The following is a 24,685-nucleotide window of genomic DNA, read 5'->3' as shown; positions in this document are numbered from 1 at the left end:
TTTTAAAGTGTCAACCAAACAACCCCTAATTTTATCGTTTGGTTCACTACTTAGGAATGGAATGGATTGGAATGAAAAACTATAGAAGTATGGGGTTCCAACTACATACTTTCTAACACATGTGGTTCATTAGAAAAATAAACATAAAGGAATGGAGTTTGAATCCATGGGGAGTAAGTGGGTATGGGATTCCAAGGGGTTGGGGTGGAATGAGGATCCATCAAGATTCTAACTCCATTCCAAAATACCCCAACAAAACACTAGAATGACTAAAATCCAATTCATTCCATTCCACTTATAACACTACTTAAAATCCAAAATTTTAAAGCATTTATAAGGAAAGTAGAATTGTCTCTCTGCAAAGTTTGTCAAGCAGTGGCAGTGATATATAAACAAACAAAAAGCATCTTGCTTGGACGGCAAGTTGAAGACCTCTCATAAAAAGGAGAGGGGATAAGGTGGAGCACCTACCATGGGCTTCCCCACTCATCTCTCTGGGTATTTTGTGAGAGGAAATGGTATCCGTCACTAGCTTGTGACGGATATCGCCGTCTTCAATGAGATTTTGTGAAACATATCAGCTAGTCTTGCTTGTGACGGGCTAATCCCGTCACAAGTTTGTGACTCATAAAAAGGGAGAGGGGACAAGGTGGGGCACCCCCATGTGCTTCTCACTCACCTCTCAATGAGTATTTTGTGAGAGAAAACGGTATCCGTCACAAGCTTTGTGACGGATATCGCCCGTCTTCAATGAGATTTTGTAAAACAATATGGGGAAGATTTTAGGCATATAATTTTTTGCTATAAAAGATCCCCATAATTTTATTTATTGGTTTTTAAAGTTATGTTTAAAACCCTAGCCTCAAATTGTCTAGCTACGTCACTGGTCATGTGTTCGTAAATCTAATCTCTATATACGAGTAGTATGCGATGATATTTACAAATATTTTTCACTTAAACTCAATGCGAACAACACAAAAAAAATGGAAAATGAGTTAGCGCCACCCGGTGGTGCCCAATCTCGGCGCCACCCTCTCACATGCAATAAGGGGTCCCAATAGTAATGAATACATCACAAACATGTGATGGGAGACCACAATAATATAGGGTGCATATGAGAAGGTGGCGCGAGATTGGGCGCCACCCGGTGACGCCGTATCATTATCCAAAAAAAATATATTAACAATTACTGAAATGGAGACTTGATTTCATTTGTGTTGGGAGATAAAAAAACAAGGAAATGCAATTAGGTACATCGGGTGTATTATATTCCACGCAATAATAATGAAAATGGTTTTTGACAAAAACTTTGGATAGACGGTCTCTCAATAGCGTTATTGAGAGACCTCTCACATGATGGTGTGAGGGATTCATTGAATTTCTTTTTTTCCTATTATGTCTCTCATTAGACTTACTGATGGTTTTTTTTTTTTTTTTTGCTTTGTTATTGACTGTAAAGATTTCTGATTCTAATTTCTTCATTTGTTTGGGACCTTGGGTGTAAGATGAAGTGATATATCAAAGAATTTCAAAGAAAAAAAGTTGGTGTGGGTTTATATATATAAACTCCTACTTGCAATTGCAAGTGATGATATTTATCTCCACCAAATATATTGGATTCTTACAATTTCTCTTTTGGTTTCGCATGGCCTATTTAAATTAAATTTTCCCAAAAAAAAAAAACGTTTGTTATTGTATCTTTCTTTTTGTAATAATATCATTCTTTTTCTGGCCTATTTGTAACTAGTGTTTTTTTTTTTTGGATATGTCATCAACAAATCAAGAATCATTTTTATTGGTTTCTTACTCAAACTAAAGTCATGATAAATTTGATAAAGGAAGGGTAATGATAAATCCACTATCGTTTTCACTAATGTCACTCAAGTTATGAGAGAATGAATAGTAAGATATCTACTATATACGGAGTAATTAGCTTGTTTATACGGAAGGGAGATTATGTTCAAAATGCAAGTTCAAGTCACTTTTGACATTTCAGATTCGTTCACTTGATTTAAAGCTAAATATTTCCAAAAATATGTCTAATTTTGGTGTGATTTCTGTTTAGAATGAAAGTACATGATGTTAACTTTAAAACAAGTGGTCACACGCTTTATTTGGATAAGTAACGAAGGAGATATGGTCGTTTTAAATAGAGATGTCCAAATTATACGCAGGTGACGCAAATGGTGCGAACTAGGACACTTAACAAGTGCAAAGATGTGATCATAATTCACAAGATGGAAAGGGCGAATGGAATTGTTACTTTCCTAAATCGAATTTAACTTATTAGTTTCCTAATTCAAGGCAAGTTGTTTTAATTTCCTAATAACTTTAGGAAAATATGTTGCTTTCCTATTTAATTATAGTTAAGGTAATTGTCATATTATAATTTTCAAATTATTGTCTTGTTAGTTTATGGTAATAGTGATTACTGTAAAAAAGGGTTTGTAATCAATTTATTCAATCAATTTGAGAGTTTAATACAAGAAGTTCTTGTTTGTTCTTATTAGTTTGCGAGTCATAAGATCGTTATTTCTTTCTTGCTAGATTGAAATAGTTTTTAATTCTTCCTTGCGAGGTTGAATTCATGTGTCTTACTTAATTCCTTGTGAGGTTAAGAGTAGTCTTGCGAGATTGCTAGTTTAATTCAAGTTTTAGTTGTTAATCTTGCGAGATTTCACAACTAATTCATATTTTTTTATATACATTAATTTTTATTTCCGCTGCAATTATATCTCTGAAAAGTAAAAATATGGGAATTTTTTACATCACTTGTATTTAAGTGGCATCAAACAAAAGTGTAATGGTGTTATCACCACCCTAAAAGAATAGAAATGAGTACCACAATAAATAAAAACCAAGGAGTAGAGATCACCTATGATTATATCAAAACAACACTTGAATTTCTATCATAAGAGAAATAGGCAAGATGCTATAATTAGAGCCTCGATCACACCGAAATGAATATAGATACGAACATGGACACGAAACGTATACGTGACTAGACATCCCATGAAATCTAAGACACTTGACAGATTAATTAAATTTCATAAGATATACTTTGTAGTTATAGAAGTATGATTGTATTTCTGTAAAAGTATAATATTAAATTTATATAAGTGAAGGTCTAACTTGACTATAAATCATTTTGATCTAATTTCTCACCAAACTCATCTTTTAGTCAATCTCTTCGACCTCTCATTATTCCTCGTCTAAAAAACGGCATCCACCCACAATTTAACTCACTCCCCCCACCAAACTCTACCATAAAACAAAACACGACACATGTCCGGGATGTGTCCAAATACCATGGACATGTGAAGGTAAAACTTGATATTAAATAAGTGAAAGTAAACTTGATATTAACTATAACTCATTCTCATTTTCCACCTAATCTCATCTTCTAATCAATATCTTTCGACATCTGATTCCTCGTCTAAAGAACATCATTCACCTCCATTTCAATTCATTTCCCCACTAAGCTCCATCATATAAACACACACTATTCACCTTACATTCAAGTTGATTGAGTTGATTCTGTTTGACGGTGTGTCCAAATATCATGGAGACATGTTTGAGAGGTGTCCAAGTACTATGGACACATGTCGGATACATGCCCAAATAAATGACGAAAGTTAGATACGACTTTATAGGTGTCAAACACGTTTTGGCGCGTGTCACACGAGTGTTGGTGTCCAACTCGGTGTCGAACACGGGTACACTGGTTAAGAGGAGTGTCCTTACATGCTACTTAGGTACCAGCTTCAGTTCTCGGTCCGGCCCCCCTTTACATTTTACTCGATCAAATATCTACCGCAGACACCTATCCTAACAAACAAAATGAAAAGAAAAGATGTTACATCATTTATACACGAATAATTGAATATGAACTACTTTTAACACTTTACTCCTTTTGTTCCGTGAATTACTGAATTGTTGTTTATATATTGCCAGTTTGTTATTATGTATTATCAGCCAATATTTATTTATTTTCATTTTTGGTTGCAAATGACATGTACAAGTGAAAATGAATATAAATAATTGATCTGTTTTATATTCTCTTTTATTTTCTCGACTTTATATAAAAATAGTAGATAAGTATTGAGCAGGACGGAAAGAGTCCATGCCAATAACTCCAAATTATGATCTTGTAGACTTGTGCAAAGCTTGACACATAGAAAAGCCTTGATATTGGGCAAGATAATTAATATGCATTGGGTTTTGATCCATCGCATAGACTACAACTTCAAAGTACAATCACATTATTGATCTTATATTGGCCATGGAATTGAGGAAACGACATTAAAACAAACACAAAAACACTTGACGAAAGTACATTGGTATATTATAAGTGACAAATAAAAGTTAGTCAAAATCATTCTATCCTTTTGCAGAGATGATATAGTAAAAGACGCTACGACACGGTAAAAAGGTACAAATAAATGTGCATGTAATTGGCTAAGCCATAGCTTATAGCTTTGCATGTTATTGCTCTAGTCAATGCAATAAGAAAAGGCCAAGATGAATATGAATACGAACATGCATGCAGTCGTGCAGATTTCTATTCAAACTTGATTTACGTACGTTCAAAGATGCTGATCATGTTGCATAAGTACTCTATTATCCACAACAACATTTATATTGGTCGATATCTTAATAGGCCAATAGGGCCTAGAGGTCGGATGCATGATGTGAACGTAGTCATTCATTGTATTAATGATATATGATGTCATATATCTATATTTAGATGTCTCATAAAGAAAATTGTGATGATATATATGATGATGCAATAAGTGCATATGCAATGCTCCCTCTGTTCCGATCATTCACTCATTCCTTTACCTTTGATTTGACATAAAGATCAAAGAAAGGAATGAATCATTTGTCGATATCATTATTGGTTGTCAAGTGGATTAACAATTCAACATGAGTTTACCAAAGTGGCTTGAGTGTAGTGGAGCGCGGGTGTGTCTCAAAGCATTGCAAAATGGAAACGAATTGAGAGATCCCGTGTTCGACTCCCTATACAGGAGTGCTGTGGTATCCTCCTGCCACTAAGGGTAACCTTGATGACTTACGTGGTCCCCGAGTTTGCAGGGTATCCGGATGTTCCCTTGGGTAACCAAAAAAAAAAGAATTCAACATGAGGTGGATGATCAAATAACTCATGAAAAACAATAATGAATTAGATAGGTAAACAAATGAGTGAAACACCTAAAAATAGAATAGATAAATAAATAAACGGGAGTATAATTTAGTACGCAGTGTTCATCATATTCAAATTACAAAATATAAAAAGTTCTTTACACTACTTAAAGTGAAAGTCGTATTATCTATATGTATTCATACATGTAATTGTTGAATTAATTGAGTGATTTTTCCAGACTTCAAATAAATTGAAGAGCATACAATTAACTTTGTCACATACCTATTTTCAGTGATACTTGCCGACTATCTTATTTAGATTAGTTATCGCATTATTATTTACTTGGATATACCTATATTTCTAAGCTTTAAATGAATTAATGTACTTTTATAATGTAGAGTTTGAATTTCATGAATGCTACAGCGTTTTAAAGAGGTTATTGATGTGATTATGTAAAGAAAAAATTCAACAAAAAACCCAAAAAAAAAAACCATAAAATGCAAAATGTGGACCGTTTTGAAAATGCACCAAGGGCAGCCACATATGCAGGTTAGAAAAAGGGTAAGAAAAATAGTAAAAAAGTGGGGTACGTAAAACACTAAGAATGAAGGGGGTGCAATTGCAATGGCTGTCCTCGATAGACCAGGAGTGCGTTAATGCGAGGCATATACATAAGGTAGTTTGACAAATTTTGTTCAATACTTGTCTCCATTAGACAAAGATGATATGAACAAGAAAAAGCAAAGATAAAGTGATTGTTTTTTATCTATTTGGATATATAGATATATTTGACAGTAAGTTGCACGCTATATATCTGATGTACAATAATTAGTAATAATGGGCATATTCTGCACCCGCTGACCGAGTCAACATATTGAGCAAGGTCAAAGCTAAAAGACAGCAAGTCAACGTATTAACAGCCTAACCGACACGGGATGTCGGCCTGTCACTTGGGTCTCGGTCTCGGCAACTAGCCGGCCGAGAGGCATATCCGCGTACTCACATCCAATCCCCTCGGCATGGAGTCAACCAGGCCTGCCGGCCCGGCATGGGTCCCTCGGCCGAGGGTAAGATAATCTTTCCACCTGCTAGCCACTTGGCCACTTGGCCACTACGTGACAAAAGGTGAAAGCCTATAAATACTCCACTTCTCTCATTGAGAAGAGGATCCGAAAATATTATCTTAATCTGGTATAAACTCACTTATCTCTCTACAATATACTTTGCCAAGTTAACACACAACTTATCTCTTTAAGTTTACTGACTTGAGCGTCGGAGTGAGTACGCTCGGTACCAAGCCGAGCCCTCAGTTTGTTCATCTTTACAGGAGAAAGTGAAAGGAAGACACAAGCAAACGACGTCATTCAACTAGCTCAAGTGGTCATAATCCTGCTCCGGAATTACACCCGGAACAATTGGCGCCGTCTGTGGGGATAGATACTAAAAGCTAGTCACCTCCCTTACAAAAAAAAAAAAAGAACCAAAACCATTCAAAGAGCTAAGAAGATGTCAAAGCAACAAGAAACTATGAGTGAGGGAACTGCATTCTTCCAGGATGACACGTTCCCTAATTCTGAGATCGGGCGATCCCCACCTACCGAGTCACCAACCGGCGTATGGGATACCGAGAGAGCCGAACACCGCGCCTACCGCCAAGTCACCGTCATGGGACATGTGGTCGATGCAGCCAAATTAAAGCTATTCCTGGACCTGATGGGTAGTACGCCGATCACCCCTGTCACGACGACGGTGACGGCAGCGCATCCACAGGTGACCAGGGCCCATAAAGTGACTCCGAACAACTTGTCCGGAGCGATACAAGGAGCTGGCCATGCTAGGACGCCGGCAGAGCCCGTGGTGCCAGTGGCAGACCTAAGTCCTTCCCCCACTCGCGGGAGGACAGCGTCGCCGCGGCAACAACGAGGCCACCCCCGAAGAAATGAAAGAAGTTCGTCTCACCAAAGTCAGACAACAAGAAGCCCTTCCCGCCAGAGGGAGAGAAGCCGGACTAAGGTTCCGAGGAGCCGATCGCCGCGTGTCATTCGACACGTGGTCAGACAGCCCCTCAGTGAAGCTGTCTGGCCATACAAAGGAGATAGCGACCCAACCGACCATGCCGAGGCTTTCGAGTCGTACATGTCGGTATGGGAGCAGCCTGATGAGGTGTGGTGCCGAGTCTTCCCAACGACCCTGCATGGAATGGCTCAGAGTTGGTACAAGGGGCTACCTAATGGCTCGGTATCTTTGTTATGCCGACCTGAGAGACAATTTCCTAGCCCAGTATGCTTGCAACAAGAGAAGGGCCGTGGAAACAATCAGACCTCCTGACTATCCGACAGGGGGAGGACGAGTCCCTCCGAAGCTACGTGAAAAGGTTCGACGCTAAGGTTCAGCAGATCCGAGAGCTGAACACTGAACTGGCGGCCTTCGCACTGATGAAAGGCCTCCCCAAAGGCGAGTTCAAAAACGAGCTGATCAAGTGCGAAGATCTCAACTTAGACTCCGCCAGGAAGATGGCCGACCGAGCCGTAAAGGTGGAGGACTATCACAAGACCTGGGTAGGCCACAGTGAAGCTGGGCACCCAGAGAGGAAGAGCCGCCGGGACAACGTAGATGAAGGACGCCGTGACGGGAATAGGTCACGGCCCGAGAGATTTAACAGGAAACAGCACTCGGCGGGCGCCGGGGGGAGTTCGGGACCGTACAACTAGAAGCGGTACAGCAGTCTCACCCCCCTGGTCGTCTCTCCAGCCGAGGTCTTCACCCTGAGCAAGAATGAAGGGCAGAAATGGGCAAGGCCCCCCAAGGCGAGGGGGGACGGCGACACAAGCCAGTTTTGCGAGTACCACGGCCACACCGGCCATAAGACCGACAACTGTCGGCATCTAAGGAACGTCATCGAGGAGCTGATCCGAAAGGGGGCCCCCTCAGCAAGTATGTAGCTGGAGGCCCAGAAACAAGCGCCGACGGGGCGAATAGAAAATCAGTATTCCAGCGGATGGGAGTGATCCAGGTTGTCATCGGGGGAAACGAGAACGGTAGGTCAGCTAATGGGCACAAACGGCACCTGAATGAGTTATACCAGGCCATCAACTTTGTGCCCAAAACAGCGATCCCCGCTTCTACCATCCCCGATATAACCATTGGGAAGAAGGACTACGAGAGAGTCGTCGCCCCGCACAGCGACGCGCTTGTAGTCCACCTAGATATAGCCAACCACTTGGTCAAAAGGTGCCTGATTGACACAAGCGCCTACACGAACATCATGTTCAGGGAGTGCTTTCTTAATCTCGGTCTGAAGATTGGAGACCTGAGCCCCTGCGCTAACCCGCTATACAGCTTCTCTGGGCCGGCACTGTACCCCAGGGTCAATCGGCTATCAGGTGATGTTCGGCCAAGCGGATGCGGCTAAAAATGTTTTATCTGAGTTCGTGGTTATTGATGGTTCGTCTGCCTACAATGTTCTCATAGGCCGAGTCACTTTGAGCGAGGCCGATGCAGTGATGTCCATCCGGGCCCTGACATTGATGTATGTCTCGGACCGGGGGAAGCACAAAAGCTCGTCTCAAAGGACGAGAGAGACGAAATAGTCAATGTCCAAGTATCTGTCAGGGGGTGCAACATGCAATCCCTCAAAGTGGCGAAGAAGTCGGAGAAAGTGAAAGGAAGAGACAAGCAAACGACGTCATTCAACTAGCTCAAGTGGTCATAATCCTGCTCCGGAATTACACCCGGAACAAGTAATATAGTTTTCGAACTTTATAATAAAGTTTTTAAGTTTTGTTAAAGATTATGAATTTTATTACGTAGTATAAAATTTCTAAGTTTACTCATTTAAACATAAGCTCAAAAAATTACAAAAAACACAATATATAAGTTCAGTTAAATTTGAGTTTTGACATAAAAAAACCTAAAATATTACTTATAAACTTTAAAAACTCGAAAAAAAAATACACACAAACATAGTTACATATTAAGTCAGATGTAATTAATACTCCCTCAGTACCACACCAATGGTAACATGGTAAAAAATGGGATATTTAAGAAAAGAAGGTAAAAGTAGGGGCAAAGATGGAAAGTAAAGTGAATATAAGGGATTAAATTATTGGGTTGGTGAGTGGGTCACAAGTGATCATTGTGTAAATATAAGAAGAATATAAGGGTATTATTGTAAAAAAAAAAAACCTATTTATAGTATGTTACCATTGGTGTGGTACGGCCTTATTAGGTAAGTGTAACCATTGGTCTGGTACGGAGGGAGTACATCATATCTATGTTTCTTTTTATCCTATATTTGGCTAGTGATGAACCTCATTAATTAGTGATAGAGCAACTAGCTATGTCTATTATGTATTTGTTTCACACTTGAGGCTTCTTTTTTTTTTGAAAGAAATTTCATTTATTTCTTACATATACTCTACAATTTTAGCAAGACCCTTAATACAAGAGTACTTCTAATGCTAACACAGTATTTAATCCAATAAACTACTTGATCAACACTTTTATGCCTATGAGAAACACACATAGACATTATTTAAAGAGATCAACTTAATAATTTTTTATTTTTTATATAAATCTTACAAGAGAGCCAATCTTTTGAAATAACAAAATAAAAATCTAAGTTAGTTTATTCAAAGAACCGTTAAATCTTTTATAAAATTGCTTTGAAATAATATAATAAAAACAAATTTAGTAATGTATACTGCATAGAGCAATTTGTGCTTTTATAAAGTCCGTCAAATGAAAGCAAACATACAACTACATAAGAACATTATAATATATACACCTCATTTAATAATCCTATAAAATCGTAATACATGGAATAATATTTTTTTTTTTTTTTTTTTGGGAAAATTTGTAATTACATAAAGAGTAGTCTACAATGTGTTGAGAGTCCCACTTAATGGCTATATCACTTGTAGCTCACCCAATAAATGTTTTATGGCGTTTTTTTAATAATCAAAGTCAATACATTAACAAATCTTGCTAAGAACATGTCGTGATAAGAGGACGAGGCTTGTTATTTTTCCGCCAAAAGCCTACGATAGGGCATAGACGGCATAAAAACGTTAAGGGTCCACTTCCAAGACCAAAGACTTGCTTCAAATTTAAAACGTGTTGGTGCATGTATAACATTGGCTACGCATATGCATTTTATAATTATTCGATTTTTAATTATGTGCTTCGTTTAGTGGTGGTTTGCATATGAAACTGTTTGTTTAAAAAGAGCAATAAATCAAATACTATTTAGAATATTTACTTCGTGCTTTAACTAGATTGGTATTTTTATATCAGTAATTTTCATTTAAGACTGTCTGTCTCTCAATATTGATTATGTGAGAGCAATAATTTTGGCAATATCCAAGCTCTAACTATGTATTCCTCCGAGGAGCAACGGTTATTATGTGATCCTTACATCGACTTTAGGAAATCACTATACGCAAAAAAGGGGAGGGAACACGTCGTAACGCCGACTGCGGATAGTAACACTTAATTGCACGTATCTCCTGTTGAACGTGTAATACAAGAAGGGAAAGACAACATACCCTTTATACTTTACGAGTTTTAGTAAGTGGAATTTCAAGTAATACTATAAGTTTAATATTTGACCTAAATACCATCATTTGACTAGTGTAAAGCTACTAATCACACTTTTCAACTCAAGAGTTTGCGCACTAAACTACAAATTTAAACCAATAAAACAAGAGAGATATAACCGTCCAAGTCGTTGAAGTCATAAAGAAATTATAAAGTTCATAAGAATTGGACAATAAAAAGTAGTCGTAGTTGTAAACAAATGATGTAAACTTATCAGGATCAATATACTCCACAATGTAATGGAGTAAATTATCATGAAGTTCTATGATTACGACTAGTTAAGCTAAAGTCAACATGTACAAATCCTGAATTTATGGACAATTGTACAAGAGTGCAACATTATCGTTTTTCTTTATCATTTTAGGATTCTCTCCATTTTTTGTGCTGTTTCCATTCACATGCCGATTTTAAATTATTGTTCATACACCCGTTCAACCATTTGCATCATTAGAATACTAGTATAAATCCCGCGCACACGCGGTTTTTTAATTAGGAACATTAGAGAATTTAACAATTAATTAATTATATTTAACTTATTTTAACTCCATTTGAAATTTTAGTATAGAAATAAACTTAATATTAGTAAGATGTTTTGTATTTTGTATTAAGAGATAGAAAAAAGAAGGTTCACCACGGTTACTCTATATAAAATTGCTGAAACTATTTTGTGTGTATATATATTGTAATAGATATACTTATGTATATATTAAATCAAAAAAATTAACCAAAATTTAAATGTTCACGTTGTATAGAGTATAAATAGATATTAAATTAATGTGTAAGAAAAATATATATTAATGGCAATTTTTTCGTTTTAGAAGTAAAAACAATACATGAAGTAGTCCCAGTTGTAAGTAAATGTTTAAATGGAATAGAATTATAAGGAATTAAGTAGTCTGGCCCAATTGTAGATAAAATATAATAAAGCCCAAATATGGAATATTTCATTTAGGCGGGAAAATATTAGAGCTTTCTTATTCATTTAGTTTAGTGGGGATTACATCATCCATTCATCCCTAAATAAAATCAGGACAAAAATAAGATGGAGAGAGCAAGAAATGGAAAGAATCTAAAATAAAATGATAATAGCAATTACTCTGTAGATTCTGGATAAATATACGGAGTCACAATTGTAATTTCAATTCTAATCTAATTCTAATTATATTAAACAAGTCCGGTAATAAAAATCGTTCTTCATAACAAGGGATATCCATATTTTCACAATAATAATTCTCGTATAAACTCATTTTACACAAGTATTATTGTAAAACCAAGTAATACATTACTTTAAAATAACTTCAAAACCTTGTAATATATTTTTCTAGTAAAAACGTTTTACAGAGACTTGATCAATCCTTCAAGTAAACGTAAATAGTTTAATGTTCATAGGGAAAAAAATCGTCTCAATATGGATCACGTAAAATCTTGAAAATCAAAGAGAAAAAAACTCGAGGGGAAAAAAAATAAGGAAATGCATTATAGAAAAAATAATACTCCCTTCGTCCCAGTCATTTGTTTACCTTTGGTTTGGTACAAAGACCAAGAAAAGATGAGGACACCAATTATTAAATGCAAGTGAACCAAAATGAGCGTAGATGATCGAATTGCCTATCAAAAGCATTTTTATTATAGAAATGTAAACAATTGACTGAAACACCTTAAAAGGTATCAGTTTTAGTCTTGTTAAAGACGGGTCGGAGCAAGTGACGGGTAATGCCACTCACAAAACGGATAGGGGGGACAAGGTGGGGACACCCCCATGTGCTTTCCTCTCTCCTCTATTTGGGTCATTTGTAAGAGGAAATGGTATCCGTCACTTCAAAGTGACGGATACGTGCCGTCTTCAATGAGATTTTGTGAAAAGGTATTAGGTAAACAAATGACATGGACATACGAATAGTAATTTAAAAAATTGGTGCCAAAAAGCTCAATAGTGAATCAACACTTAACACCATTACAAATAGATTGAATTGATTGAGGGCTTGATGCCAATAAGCCCCTCAGCATAGTTGGGTTCAGTATTTTTAAGACCACATTAATAAGGCCAGCATTGTTCGGAAGGGTTTATTAAACATCCAAGCACGCAAGTATTTGCTTCTTTGGTTTACGATAGGATTTGGAGTTAGCGGCTGCAAAATGCAGATACCCAAATACTGCAAAGTTTAACTATGACTTGATAACAGTCAAAAGTGTAATCTTTGTAAATTGCAGGGAAAAAATAAGGTATATCGAGCAAGAAATTCTCTAATAAAGATTTTAATCATTAAAAATTCCTATAACAACATATCAAACACGTTTGGAGGAAAATATATATATAAAGGAAAAAAAAAACTAGTCAGCTCACAGAAGAGGGGTCCGAGAAAAACCAATGGAAAAGTCGGTTTCTCACAGTTCCCTGTGGCTGTGCACGGTACACCCAATATAGATATAATCAACAGGACCAGTTTGAGGCAGGATATATCGGAACTGGGTGCCATTCGATTGGTAATTGCCTAATTGGTGGGTGGAACGAGTCATGGTCTACCAAGGTAAGTTTCGTCAAGCACAACCTTTCAATTAGCTGGCCAGTACAGCACCATTTATTCCAACCCATTTCTCGCTCCTAAGGTGCATGTTCCGATGTCAAATACGTAGTAGATGGAATCATCATCAACATCTGAATCAAAATCCTGCCATGGTCCATGGATGACAATGATAGCTGGCTATATCATCTCCTCAGAGATGGCAATTATCATCATATTCATGTTCGGGTCTAAAAATGTAACTTCACCTTCAAACAACTAATCCCTCCTTCCAAAAATAGTCCCGATGTCTCCAATTCAGTTTTTCTTGATATGAAGTCAACTTCAAAAATTTGCAAGTGAAAATGGCAGCTTATCCTCTTTTTAATATTACTCTCGTCTGAAAAGAATGAGTCCAAACAAGTCAAATGGGAATAGGGAACAAAGTGTGTCTCTCAACCAGGACAAGTATTATATGTTTTCTCAATCTCACTGTTTTTTACTAATGTGCAGCATTTGTAACAGTATGTTTTCAGTTTCAGCAAAATTAGACTTTAAACAGGTAGTTCAATGTTATGAGCGACGGACAATGTCTTTGCGAAAGACACGTTAGGTCATCATTATAGCCAGTTAAAAACAGTTTGCTAACCATTTTGCTATTATATATACAGATTACTTGACAACGAGGATATCGCAAGACTCCAAGCATAGCCAGCAAGAAACAAAGTTACATCAATAATCTACGTTCTCAATGGGGGCTAAAATGATACAGAGCACAAAAATCAGAAGTGCAAAATGATAAACTGATAAGAGTTCAGAGGAAATATTATATTCACTGTCAGAAAATGATAAATCTGGTCAAAAAATAACAAATGCTAATGCAAAGTTAAGCAAACTGCCATCTTACCTGTCCAAGTGTCCATTCAAGCATACTCATCCGCTAGCTCTCCCTTATCAACAGCAAGCTCCTCTAATTCATCGACATCGTCAATGGGAATATCTTCACTGTTACTGATGCCAATATCTACAGTAAAGTCATGACATTAACCAAAAGAAGAAATAAAACAAATACATATGAAAAAACTACCAGAGGAACTCCAAAATAAACAATTGAAAAAGTACCATGGGTGTGTGAAACAGATTGAGAACAGGGATGTAAAAAATGTACTCAATCCTATTCAGCCTATAGTTCCCCTTTCTCTAATATATGTGAGGAGTATTATAATGAAAGGGGACGCTTAAAGGGTTAGAAAAATTGCATAAATGTAAGATTGAGAGAAGTCCTAATCGTATAGTCCGTTCTCTTCAGCAAGATGGATAGACTTGTCAAAGTTGAGTCAGTTAGAGGTCATTGTTTAGAACAGAAAAAATGCCGTAGACTAGGAGAGGGAAGGATAATAATGCACAATGCATAAATGGATGATAGCCACTCTCTAATCAGTCCCAAATCCCAGCCAGCACTGGCATTCTTTTTAGCGCCTTCTGTTCAATTTGACAATGGCGATGGAACGAAGAGGCACTGATTTATTAGAAACATATGCAAGAGAGTACAAGGCTACACTACACCAACCACCATTGCCTGGAGAATCTGAAAAGGACCAAGCTTCTTGTATTTGGAGGCAATCTAGGTGCTCCAACCCCAATCACAATGATTCTTTTTGGATGAAACAGTAGCCCTTCATCGGAAGGATGGGGAGGGAAGTGATTAGCACCACCTGTTCGGATAAAAATTATGCGGGATGGGAAAAGGGGAGAGAGTTTCAGGAATCATTTTTCCAAATCATCCTCAAGTCTGAGATTCAGGGAGAATACTCTCTGGCAGAATGAACAATTAAACCCCCACAAATACAAGAAAAGATTTTGAAAAAACATCACGTCTCTTATACTGCCATAGCAACAATAGTTCCATTTACGGTCACAGAGTTGATAGTTTGATACAGTTCAAGAACTTATGATGCAACCCTAATTCGAGCCTTCGAGGTCATTAAAATTGGGAATCGTAAGTGTGGTTCTGTCATATACTCGAATGCATAGTTTAAAATATCAGCCGCCACACCTATACACGACCAAGCTATAAAGGTTTTGGAATTTACCACGGACGCATTTTACCGCATTTTAAGGCGATCGACGGCAACCAAAACCGAAACCATGATTTAATGCTACACTCGGATGGTTGAACAACAGCGCTGACATCCTCTCTTAAACATTCAAATAACCCCACCGCCCAACTCAACCTTCATTGTCCATTACGTTAAGAAAAGTATAGCAATATCTTTCACTTTTTTATGGTCAATGCAGTGATGGACTCTTTTAAATATTCAAATAACCCTACCTAGACGGATTTCTGTGTTAACCTAGCGATCGATCGCTACAGGCTCATAACTGTATCTCGTTCTTCGCACTATTAATGCGTTGAATACAATAACAAAAAATGAACACTACCCAATGCTCCAAGGCTTCCTCAATTAGAAGGGTGGGGGTCGGACACTCGTATGTATGAAGCTAAATTCTAAATTCACTTCACGTACCCCTGTGAAATATTGAGGCTGATTCCTGAAAATGGCATCTAAAATCCAACGGCTGCTACTTCACAATAAAAGGTAGCGCATCTACAATTCTACATTAATGAGCCATTCCGCTTCAAAGTAGATGTGATTAATACTACATCAAAATGCTGGTGTAGTAAAACCTTCAAATCCTCAAAATCATAACAAAAAAAAACAGGAATTTTGAGCATAAAAGCTTAAGAAGTCAACAACATACAATGAAAAATGAGTACAACTCGTAATCAAAAATCAATTTTGGACATAGGTATCAATACAATCACTACGCAAACACGCAGACATTTCATAGACGAGTGAATCAACCATTTGAACAAAAGCATGATTTCAGGGCTTTTTCATTTGCACTACGGGAGATGGTCATGTAGCTAAGTCAAACAAATAAAAAAAATAGCGAATTTTATATTCAGGTAAACTAAATGCAATAATCGTTCACAAAAAGATATATTCAGCCGCGGAAGATAATCACACCTTTAGATACTGAAGCTGAATAATCAAACGAGTCACTTGAAGCAGCAGATCCACCAAGAAGATATGGCAGCTCGAGAAACTGTAACAGTGCCTCAGTTTGAGGATTACGATAATGTTCTGCAACCAGATGTTCAAAAATTAAGCCAAATTGTACAAGTGATTGAGCAGTGACTATCATCATAGCAAAAGAAGAGAAGACTTTACATCCTACATCACTAACATAAGGACAAAAGGATGCAAAGTCACCTAACCACAAAAAGATTTGTGGAAGAGAAATTCTCTATTGATGTGCAAGTTTCTCAACCACCAAAGACACTAGAGAAAGCGAAAAGTTCCCAGCTTCAAACTAGAAAGTTTTTGTTTAGCATTAATCCCTAGTTCCAAATATCTTAACAGGGTCAGCGGTATCGACATATTTCTTTAGATTGTTATACAGCTTCCTAGATGGCTTTTCAAATCCCCATTTAAGATATAACAAAAAGATACATATTCAAAACAAGAGAATACATCACAGGGAAACCATTCTAAATAAACAACGAAAGCCAACATGGAATATGGATTGTGATTACCAACTGTCGGAGCATTGGAAGCAGATTGACCAGGATCATAGTACGGAGCCGTTGATGCAAAATCAAAGGGTTTGGCCCCCCTTGTGCTTAATCTATTCTTCACCCACTGACGACAACCTTCTTTGTCAATTCGTACATTTCTAAACCAAAGAAAAAATAAATGAATTCTCAAGGCTTAGTCAATGAGAATATTATGAGAAAGCGAATTCACTTCATGTACATACCTCAAATCAGCACGCTTAGCTAAGGGGAAGGCAGAATGTAGTGCCCGTGTTATTGTAAGCCATTCTTCATCAAACTGTAATTCAAAAGGCCCAGGCTCTGACGGAACTTCAATAACCTGAGAATCAAAAAGAAATATGCCGTCAGCAAATTTAGACAGCAATAGCAGATATGCTACACCAAAAATGAGGTTAATTGAACTACACCTGTAAGAACTTTCGACCAGGAAGGCACTTGTCAAGTGCAAGAAACTTTGTTACAGGACCATATTCCCCGTGTTGAACAAGGGCGGAAAATTTGCAGTGTAGATGAGCAGAAAACCAATATGAAGGTTTTAACTCATCCAATAGCTTAGCAGCAGGCATGCTACCAAGTGTTCTATCCTCGATCTGGGAGAGCAAAAAGTAATGTGAGGTAGTGTTATATATTTAAACCATTCCGTAAAGGGCATAATGAAATATATGAAATCAAACCACTGTAGTTTGATACTTTGATTATAACCATCAGGATTTGACATTGTAATAATGGGTCATGTTCAAAACTTTTGCTACTAATAAATCTTATACCAAAAGCAGTTGAATTTAAAAAGCTGATGAGTTTGTTATCATGTGTCACTTGCACCTCAATGGCCATAAGTTTCATAGTGAAATAACTGCCACTTGATTATGTATACAACAAAATTTAGATTACATAAATTTATGACAAATTAAAACAGTTCAAATCACAACTTTAGCGTGTTACGAAGCACAGATCTTCTGGCCTCAATTTTTCAGTTATTATTTATTCCCTCCAATTCATGAAGGTTTACCCATTTTCCTTCTTTAACTGATTCATAGAGACCTATCCATTTCCTTTTTTGGAAACTAGTTGTGGTAAAGGACAAGGCTACCCCCACTTTTAACTCCCCCACCACCACCACGGGCACCACCACACCTGAGATCACCATCACCACCTACCGCACTTGGCACCATCACCTCCATAAGACCACCACACCAACAAATCCATTTGAGGCACCGAACCAATCCCAAATCGCAGGCAACCACTCCCACCCAGAGCCACCGACCCGGTCACACCCTCTCAAATCCGACTACTTCCTCGAAAGCCAACAATCATTCCTCATTAAGCCAATAGACGGTGGTAGTGGATATGTAGCATGGTGGTAGTGGATCTGGGCTGTGGTTGACGCCTAGATCTAGGTTAAGTCGTAGCCTAGGTTGTTTTGGGGAGAGAAGGGGGAGGGGGGGGGGAGGGGGAGGCATTGGTGGCTTCAGTCTTTATGAATTGGAGTAGTAAAAGAGAAGTGTAATTTCTTCTAAACCCTAATAAAAGTGAAATAGCACTTTACTGACACTTGAATGTCACTCCACTTTACTCTCACCCAGTCACCCTCAAACCAACACCACGGGCCCACTTATTCTGTAAGAGGGACTTTGAATCTATGGGTTGTTGGATTTCAAGATGGGGAGTCTTATACAAAAATGGTCAGAATTACCTCTTTCTCAAAATATGGTTTCTTCTTGACAAGTTCCCTAAGGTTTCCGCAATCAGTAATACCAATAGGCCAATCATGTGAAAGAAATATATCAATTGGCTCTTCAACTTGCATAAGCTTCATAACATCATATTCACGAACATGATAGATAGACCGAAGTTCACTCTGATTATAGGGAGGCCTTTCGAAATGCCCTGCCCATACAAAATCACATTATGAACAAATATATCACATATAGAAGATGCACTCATGTAAACCAAGACCAAAAGTTAAGCGAATGGCAGAGCCAATAAGGCCTGAATTTTTTTAAAGAGATAAAATTTAATAACTAAAGTAAACTGGCCAACCTAGTTTATAATTGTGAGCATTGTATATCCCGGACAGTCCACCTATTCGAACGTTGCCAAACTTGATTACACCAGCAAAACCTAAGAAGTATATGTTAGGTGCAGCCCATCCACCATAGTACCTAGAAGACAATTGATGTCATGTATCAATTAAAAGAACACAGAAGGTGCGACAGAGCTTAAGCTAGATGAAATTTACGTTATGAAATAATAATAGTACTGGACTCAAAATTATCAGATGGTGAATTAAGCTGTGTCAGCAATCTGACATCAAGAGACTAGCCACTGACACAGATAAACAGTGATAACACCGCAAGTACTATCTATTCAGATGGCAGCAACCATAGCTTACGTCTCACGACTCTCACCTCATGAGTAATGATTTTCTATAAGAAAGAAACTTAATCAACGCTGGCCATATATTTGTCATTGTAATTGACACCTACTGAAAAAGATATTTCATTGTTGCACTATGCCAAGTCTATGTTCTATTTACTAAGTCAGTCCCGATAGCATTATGCCTAAAGAAGACAAGTGGCGTCTAGCATCTTATTTACCAACCTTAAAACTCCAACAAAAATTGTAAAGAAAAAGACATTTGTATGCATGTAAATGTCCACAGTCCACACAGTGTCTTCGATGAAAGAACATAGCAATATAGAACCACTCACAGTTCCCAAAGGTAATTGGATGCTTCGTGATTTCCACCAATGAAAATAGTTGGAATTGGAGCTACTTCTTGCCCTGAATAGTATTTCCAGAAAGTGTTCATGTGTTTAAATTTAGCTGGTACATTCATGCTATCAAGATCCTTTTTGTTTCTAACAGCCTGCAGCATATAAAAGGAAGCATGTCAACATACAACATACGGTCATGTCATTCTATTCAATGACAATATAAACAACCTGTGGGAAGCAAAGTTAACTTCTCTTTCTATTGAAAAAAATTGTACTGAAGCTACAAAGGTTATTATGTTTAGAATTTCCAGGCGTGCAGCATTTCTCAGGCTCCCCACCCTCTACTTACAGATAATATTTCGTGAGAGGTTAAATTTTTTCCATCATTCACAAATGCTTCTGAAGATCTATTATGCCGCAATGCAGCGACATGTTCACGCCAGAAACACTTACTTTATACTGGTCAGACAAATTTTCAACTACATTTAAACATCACTACATCAGATACTCTTTAAGATTTTTGCACCCGATCCCAAAAAACTGAACGTTTGTTTGACTTGGGGATGTAATTGACTAAAGCAAAATACCTTTTAACACATGTAAACAAACATCAAGAAGACCAAAAAGTTATCTTCCCAGCTCCCATCCAACATCGATATGAGTTATTGCTTTAAATTCCAATCAAAACAGAATTTCTCGACAATTCCAAAAACAGCTCAACAGCTAGGCCACTGAAAGGTAGCTACGGTTAAACACTCCCTCTCACTCAACTGATTCTTTAAGTTTGCTTGTTATGTGAGTATATTTTGGAAAAACATACACAATCAATTGAGCACGAGGGAGTATCCGAGGTTTAGCTCTACTCAATTTTCATTCAGCACAGCTCAACCAACAAAACCCCTACTGCTTTCTTTCTTTCACAACCGTCTCTCTCAACTATCCCAATCCGATTCGATCACAAACCCTAACTTGAACATCCCCTTAATTCGAATACTCATAACATCTACTCTTCACAATATAATCGACGGAATTCTTAAATAGTTTCGTCAAAACAATTCCTTATCCTCCACAGCTCCACTCATTTCCCGTTTTTCTGATCATAATGCTATCGCTCAATCATCACCTAATCAGTCCAATCATTGATAAAAACACTACAACACTAATGAACAAATCACAATAATCACTACGTAATCATAAATTCAGGTCGCAAGTTCAATGACGCAATATCAATTGAATCGAAATACATGAAAACAGTAATAATAATCAAGAATTTGAGTAATTAATAACCTGAAAATCGCCGCAACAAAGAAGAAGGTCGATTTTAGTGTTCTGAGATTTCTCCAAATCGGCGATGGTTCTGTAGACATTGTCGAGTTCACCATGCATGCATCCTTCAATTGCTATCTTCATTTCGCACTTTTCTTCGTCGTCTTCTTACAAAGCGGTTTAGGGTTTTTCTATCCTTCAAACTTGCTCTTCTATTTTCTTTTTCCTGCGTTTTTGTACGTGGTACTGGAGTACCAATTGTTTTTGACAACGACTTTTGGTGCTAGGCTCCGTTCGAATAACGATTATTTATTATTTAAACTAGTTTTGTGGCTCGTGTAATGCACGGGTTTTATCAAGACATTTTGTTCTGATACAAAAATTTAGTGAAGAGGAAGGAAAATGGAAACCAATTTTTTTTTTTCAACGATAAATAAAAGATTTTAAGATAAAATGTAAAATTGTTGACACATGTTGTGAAATAATTCATGTTGTGGTAAGATTTAAAATAGGGAAGAATTTAGTTTGAGAAGTAGGTAGTTAATACAAAGTATAATTAATCCTTCTTAAAACTTATTCATGCACATGTTTGTTCAAAGTGGGTTGCAAAGTCGAAATGTATTATTTTTGTTAGTAAGTCGACGTGTACTTAATATGATGACATTATAAACAAAGAAGGAACACATAGTTTTATTTACGTGGAAATTTCTTATGTTAATGACAAAGTATGCAAACTTAAATTCATTTTTGTGGACTATCTTGTGAATTTGAATTGTATTACAGTTATAATCTACATAACATTCTAAACATGATGATGTAACTTGTTGCCTCAAGTCATATGCATAATCATTTTTCATTGTATTTAATTACTTTGTAGAGTAACAACCGAATATTCTACATCACGTTTCAAACCAAACAATTGTTGTGACTAATCACATGCTATAAATCTGTCAGTATCTTGAAATAGGACGAATTTGTCTTAACAATGTAAATCAAACTACTTAATGAATACACAACACCTTTCATATTGGCTTGTTCAATTACATAATCTATACGTACTACTTACATGTCAACAAAAAAATACATGTAAGCAAATTAATCACCTTATAAGCAGATTACAAATACTAATCACGTGATTTAGAGATTAGCAAGGAAGGAATGAGAGTTGGTTATTTGATTTCATAACTATGAAGTTGAACTTTTTTATTTTACGCAGAACTTAAATATTAATTTTTTAAATTTGTAACTTTATACTATGAAAACTATGAATAATCGGGAGAAATCAACATGCAAACAAACTAAAAAGTTTAAACTTTAGTAGCAATGTAGCGCCTTTGAGATTCAAAATTTATATGAAATTGAACCATTGATTTTCAAAGCACAGTAAAACGGAGGCGGATGGAGTGTTTGTCTTCAATGTACATTTCACATGACCCATGGAGAATTAAGGATGAGTGATATAAAATGTGTTTGACTTTAGAGAGTTACAATATTGATTTTTGTATTGCTTGGTTCTTTTATTTATCTACGAGGAGGTATTTATACAAACTCTGTGAGCAACTGAAAAGTCACCACTAATACACTTAATTATACAAATTCATTGTATCATAATTTCACTAATAAACTTAATTATGATAATTCATTGTGACATAATTTATACATACAAACTCATAGTCTCTTATTATTCCTAATAAAATGCAAAGAAAGATAACATAAAATATGGCACTTAAAATTGCTTAACATGACACACGTCAAATAATAAACTACTCATCTTGTCCTTTTATTATATTGTATAGATACTAATAGTTAAGTAATTTATCATACTAAATTTCGAAAAAACAATTAATTTGGGATAAATTTTAAAGGATAATTAAATAATAAAAGTGGAATGGAGAAGGTCTCATTTAAATTCACCATGAACACAAAATTATAAATATAATTATTTTAATTTTACTTACTAAATATATTGCTAAACAATGCAATTTGTTTTGTTTTTTTTTTTTGCTAAAACCTTATCCTTTACGTGAAATAATTTCATGAACTAAATACATGGTATTACTACCCTTTTAAAATTCTATTATTAGTGTTAATTTACTTAAGTATTTACAGAATTTGTTTGTAAATTACTTAAATTAAATAAATATTTTCTTTTCCATATATTTTATATTTTCCAAAACCCTATCCTTTATGTGAAATAATTTTCATATATTTTATATTTTCCTAAGAAAATATTTTATATGATCTTTAATACTTTTTGTCGATTAATTAGTTCTGTTAAATATCTTCTATATACAACAAAGTTATAATAACAACAATAGTGAATTAGTGACAAGACAATTTTTTTTTTTCAACTTCGTTCTTAATTTCTTATGTATTCAGTTTTTTTTTTTTATTTCGAATACATATAATACTACTCCATATGAAATATCTTAAAATTATTAACTTATAGTTAATGCGTATTTTTTTTGAGTTAATTAAGTTTAAAGCTAATGAAATATGGATGGATTTTTAAAGGAAATAAGTGAATTAAATTAATGCAATATAACAATAAATTGATAATCCATGTTATATTAGTTTGCCAAGTCACATTGTTATTGTGTACGTGGCTTTTTTTCATCCTACGTGACATTGTCTACGTGACATTTTTAGGCTAGCCTTTTAATAATATTTTATAGATTTTATTTTAGGTGATTTTTAACCATTTTATCTCTCTTATTTCTCAAGTTTATTATTGTACTAGGTATTATCCCGCGTTTCGCGCGGCCTGTTTGAAAATTTGATTATTATAATTGAAGAAAAATAATACTCCCTCCTATTCTAAATAACCTTCCTTATTTCCTTTTTCGTCTATTAACAATACATTCCTTATTTCCTTTTTTGGTAAACTTATATGTTTATTTTAATCACTCCACCTCACAACAATAACCTACAATACTCATACTTTATGCTTATTTTAATCACTTCACCCCACAATACCTTCTCTCTCCAATCATCTCACCCCACAGCAATATTTTATACTTATTATAATCAAACCCTTTAATTTTGTGTCAATGTCGAATCAATTAGTCTCACTATAGACGGATATATGATATATCCATCTAAAGTGAAAGACGGGTCAAATATGCATAAAGTGGTGATATTTTTGGGTTCCACCGTGCAACTTGTTGCTTGTCTTATGCTTAAAGTTGATGGATATTTGGCCCGTCTATAACTATAGATGGATATCTCCCGTCTATAATGAGAATTTGTGATGGCGAATAAGAAAGGTTATCTGAAATAGGAGGGAGTAGAGTAGACATTTAGTATCTTTACTTATAAATAAAAATAAATTAACTTTCCCAACTCTTATTTTGTTAGGTTTAACTTCAATATTTTAAAATAAAATACATACAGTTCTATTTATCACTAATAAGTTATACTTAGCTATTCATGATAAACGTTATTATATAAATAATTTTGTGACTTATCAAATACCATATTATTTAAAATAAATGTATTCGAATAATGCAACAATGCGGTAACATGTTTATTATATTGAATGATAGCTTCTATGTGTGGTCAAATTATAGTTGCATATGTTATTTATATGTTTTATTTAGAATTGTATAGTTGCATATGTTGTTTATATGTTTTATTATGAATTGTATTTGTGAGGAAGGACCGTGATATCGCGTGGCTTGTGTGGTTTTATATGAGTTAGGTTACGGGGACGTAACCTTCTTTTTAGGGGGGATGAAATGTGACAACCCGTGTTTACTCAAGTTTATATGAGTTAGCATAGATTTTACTAGTTATGCATATGAGTTATATTATGGGTATGAGCTATATTGTGCTA

General features: G+C 35.9%; 1 protein-coding gene across 1 annotated transcript; it reads right to left on the bottom strand.

The window, feature by feature from the left end:
• Positions 1–12,970: 12,970 nt before the first annotated feature.
• On the bottom strand, positions 12,971–21,142 carry LOC141612201 (lariat debranching enzyme). The gene is made up of 10 exons (XM_074430927.1): positions 20,872–21,142; positions 19,579–19,736; positions 18,908–19,029; positions 18,561–18,754; positions 17,275–17,457; positions 17,071–17,186; positions 16,847–16,986; positions 16,278–16,394; positions 14,153–14,269; positions 12,971–13,645 (listed from the first exon to the last, which is right to left on the bottom strand). The coding sequence occupies exons 1-9, from the start codon at positions 20,992–20,994 to the stop codon at positions 14,169–14,171; spliced, it is 1,254 nt and encodes a 417-aa protein (XP_074287028.1). The 5' UTR covers positions 20,995–21,142; the 3' UTR covers positions 12,971–13,645; positions 14,153–14,168.
• Positions 21,143–24,685: the final 3,543 nt, after the last annotated feature.

This window comes from Silene latifolia, chromosome 1 (genome assembly GCF_048544455.1).
Source record: "Silene latifolia isolate original U9 population chromosome 1, ASM4854445v1, whole genome shotgun sequence".
In the NCBI taxonomy this organism is placed as follows: Eukaryota; Viridiplantae; Streptophyta; class Magnoliopsida; order Caryophyllales; family Caryophyllaceae; genus Silene; species Silene latifolia.
The sequence above is the reverse complement of the archived record's forward strand: the minus strand, read 5'-3'. Positions and strand labels throughout refer to the sequence as shown.

What these genes read in the sequence shown, in the direction of transcription:
- LOC141612201 (XM_074430927.1), bottom strand. Translation starts at nt 20,994, where the DNA reads ATGAAGATAGCAATTGAAGGATGCATGCATGGTGAACTCGACAATGTC. An exon ending in TCCAATTACCTTTGGGAACT is followed by an intron (nt 19,030 to 19,578) that starts GTGAGTGGTTCT and finishes ATTGTCTTCTAG; the next exon opens with GTACTATGGTGGATGGGCTG. An exon ending in CTGGTCGAAAGTTCTTACAG is followed by an intron (nt 17,187 to 17,274) that starts GTGTAGTTCAAT and finishes TTTGATTCTCAG; the next exon opens with GTTATTGAAGTTCCGTCAGA.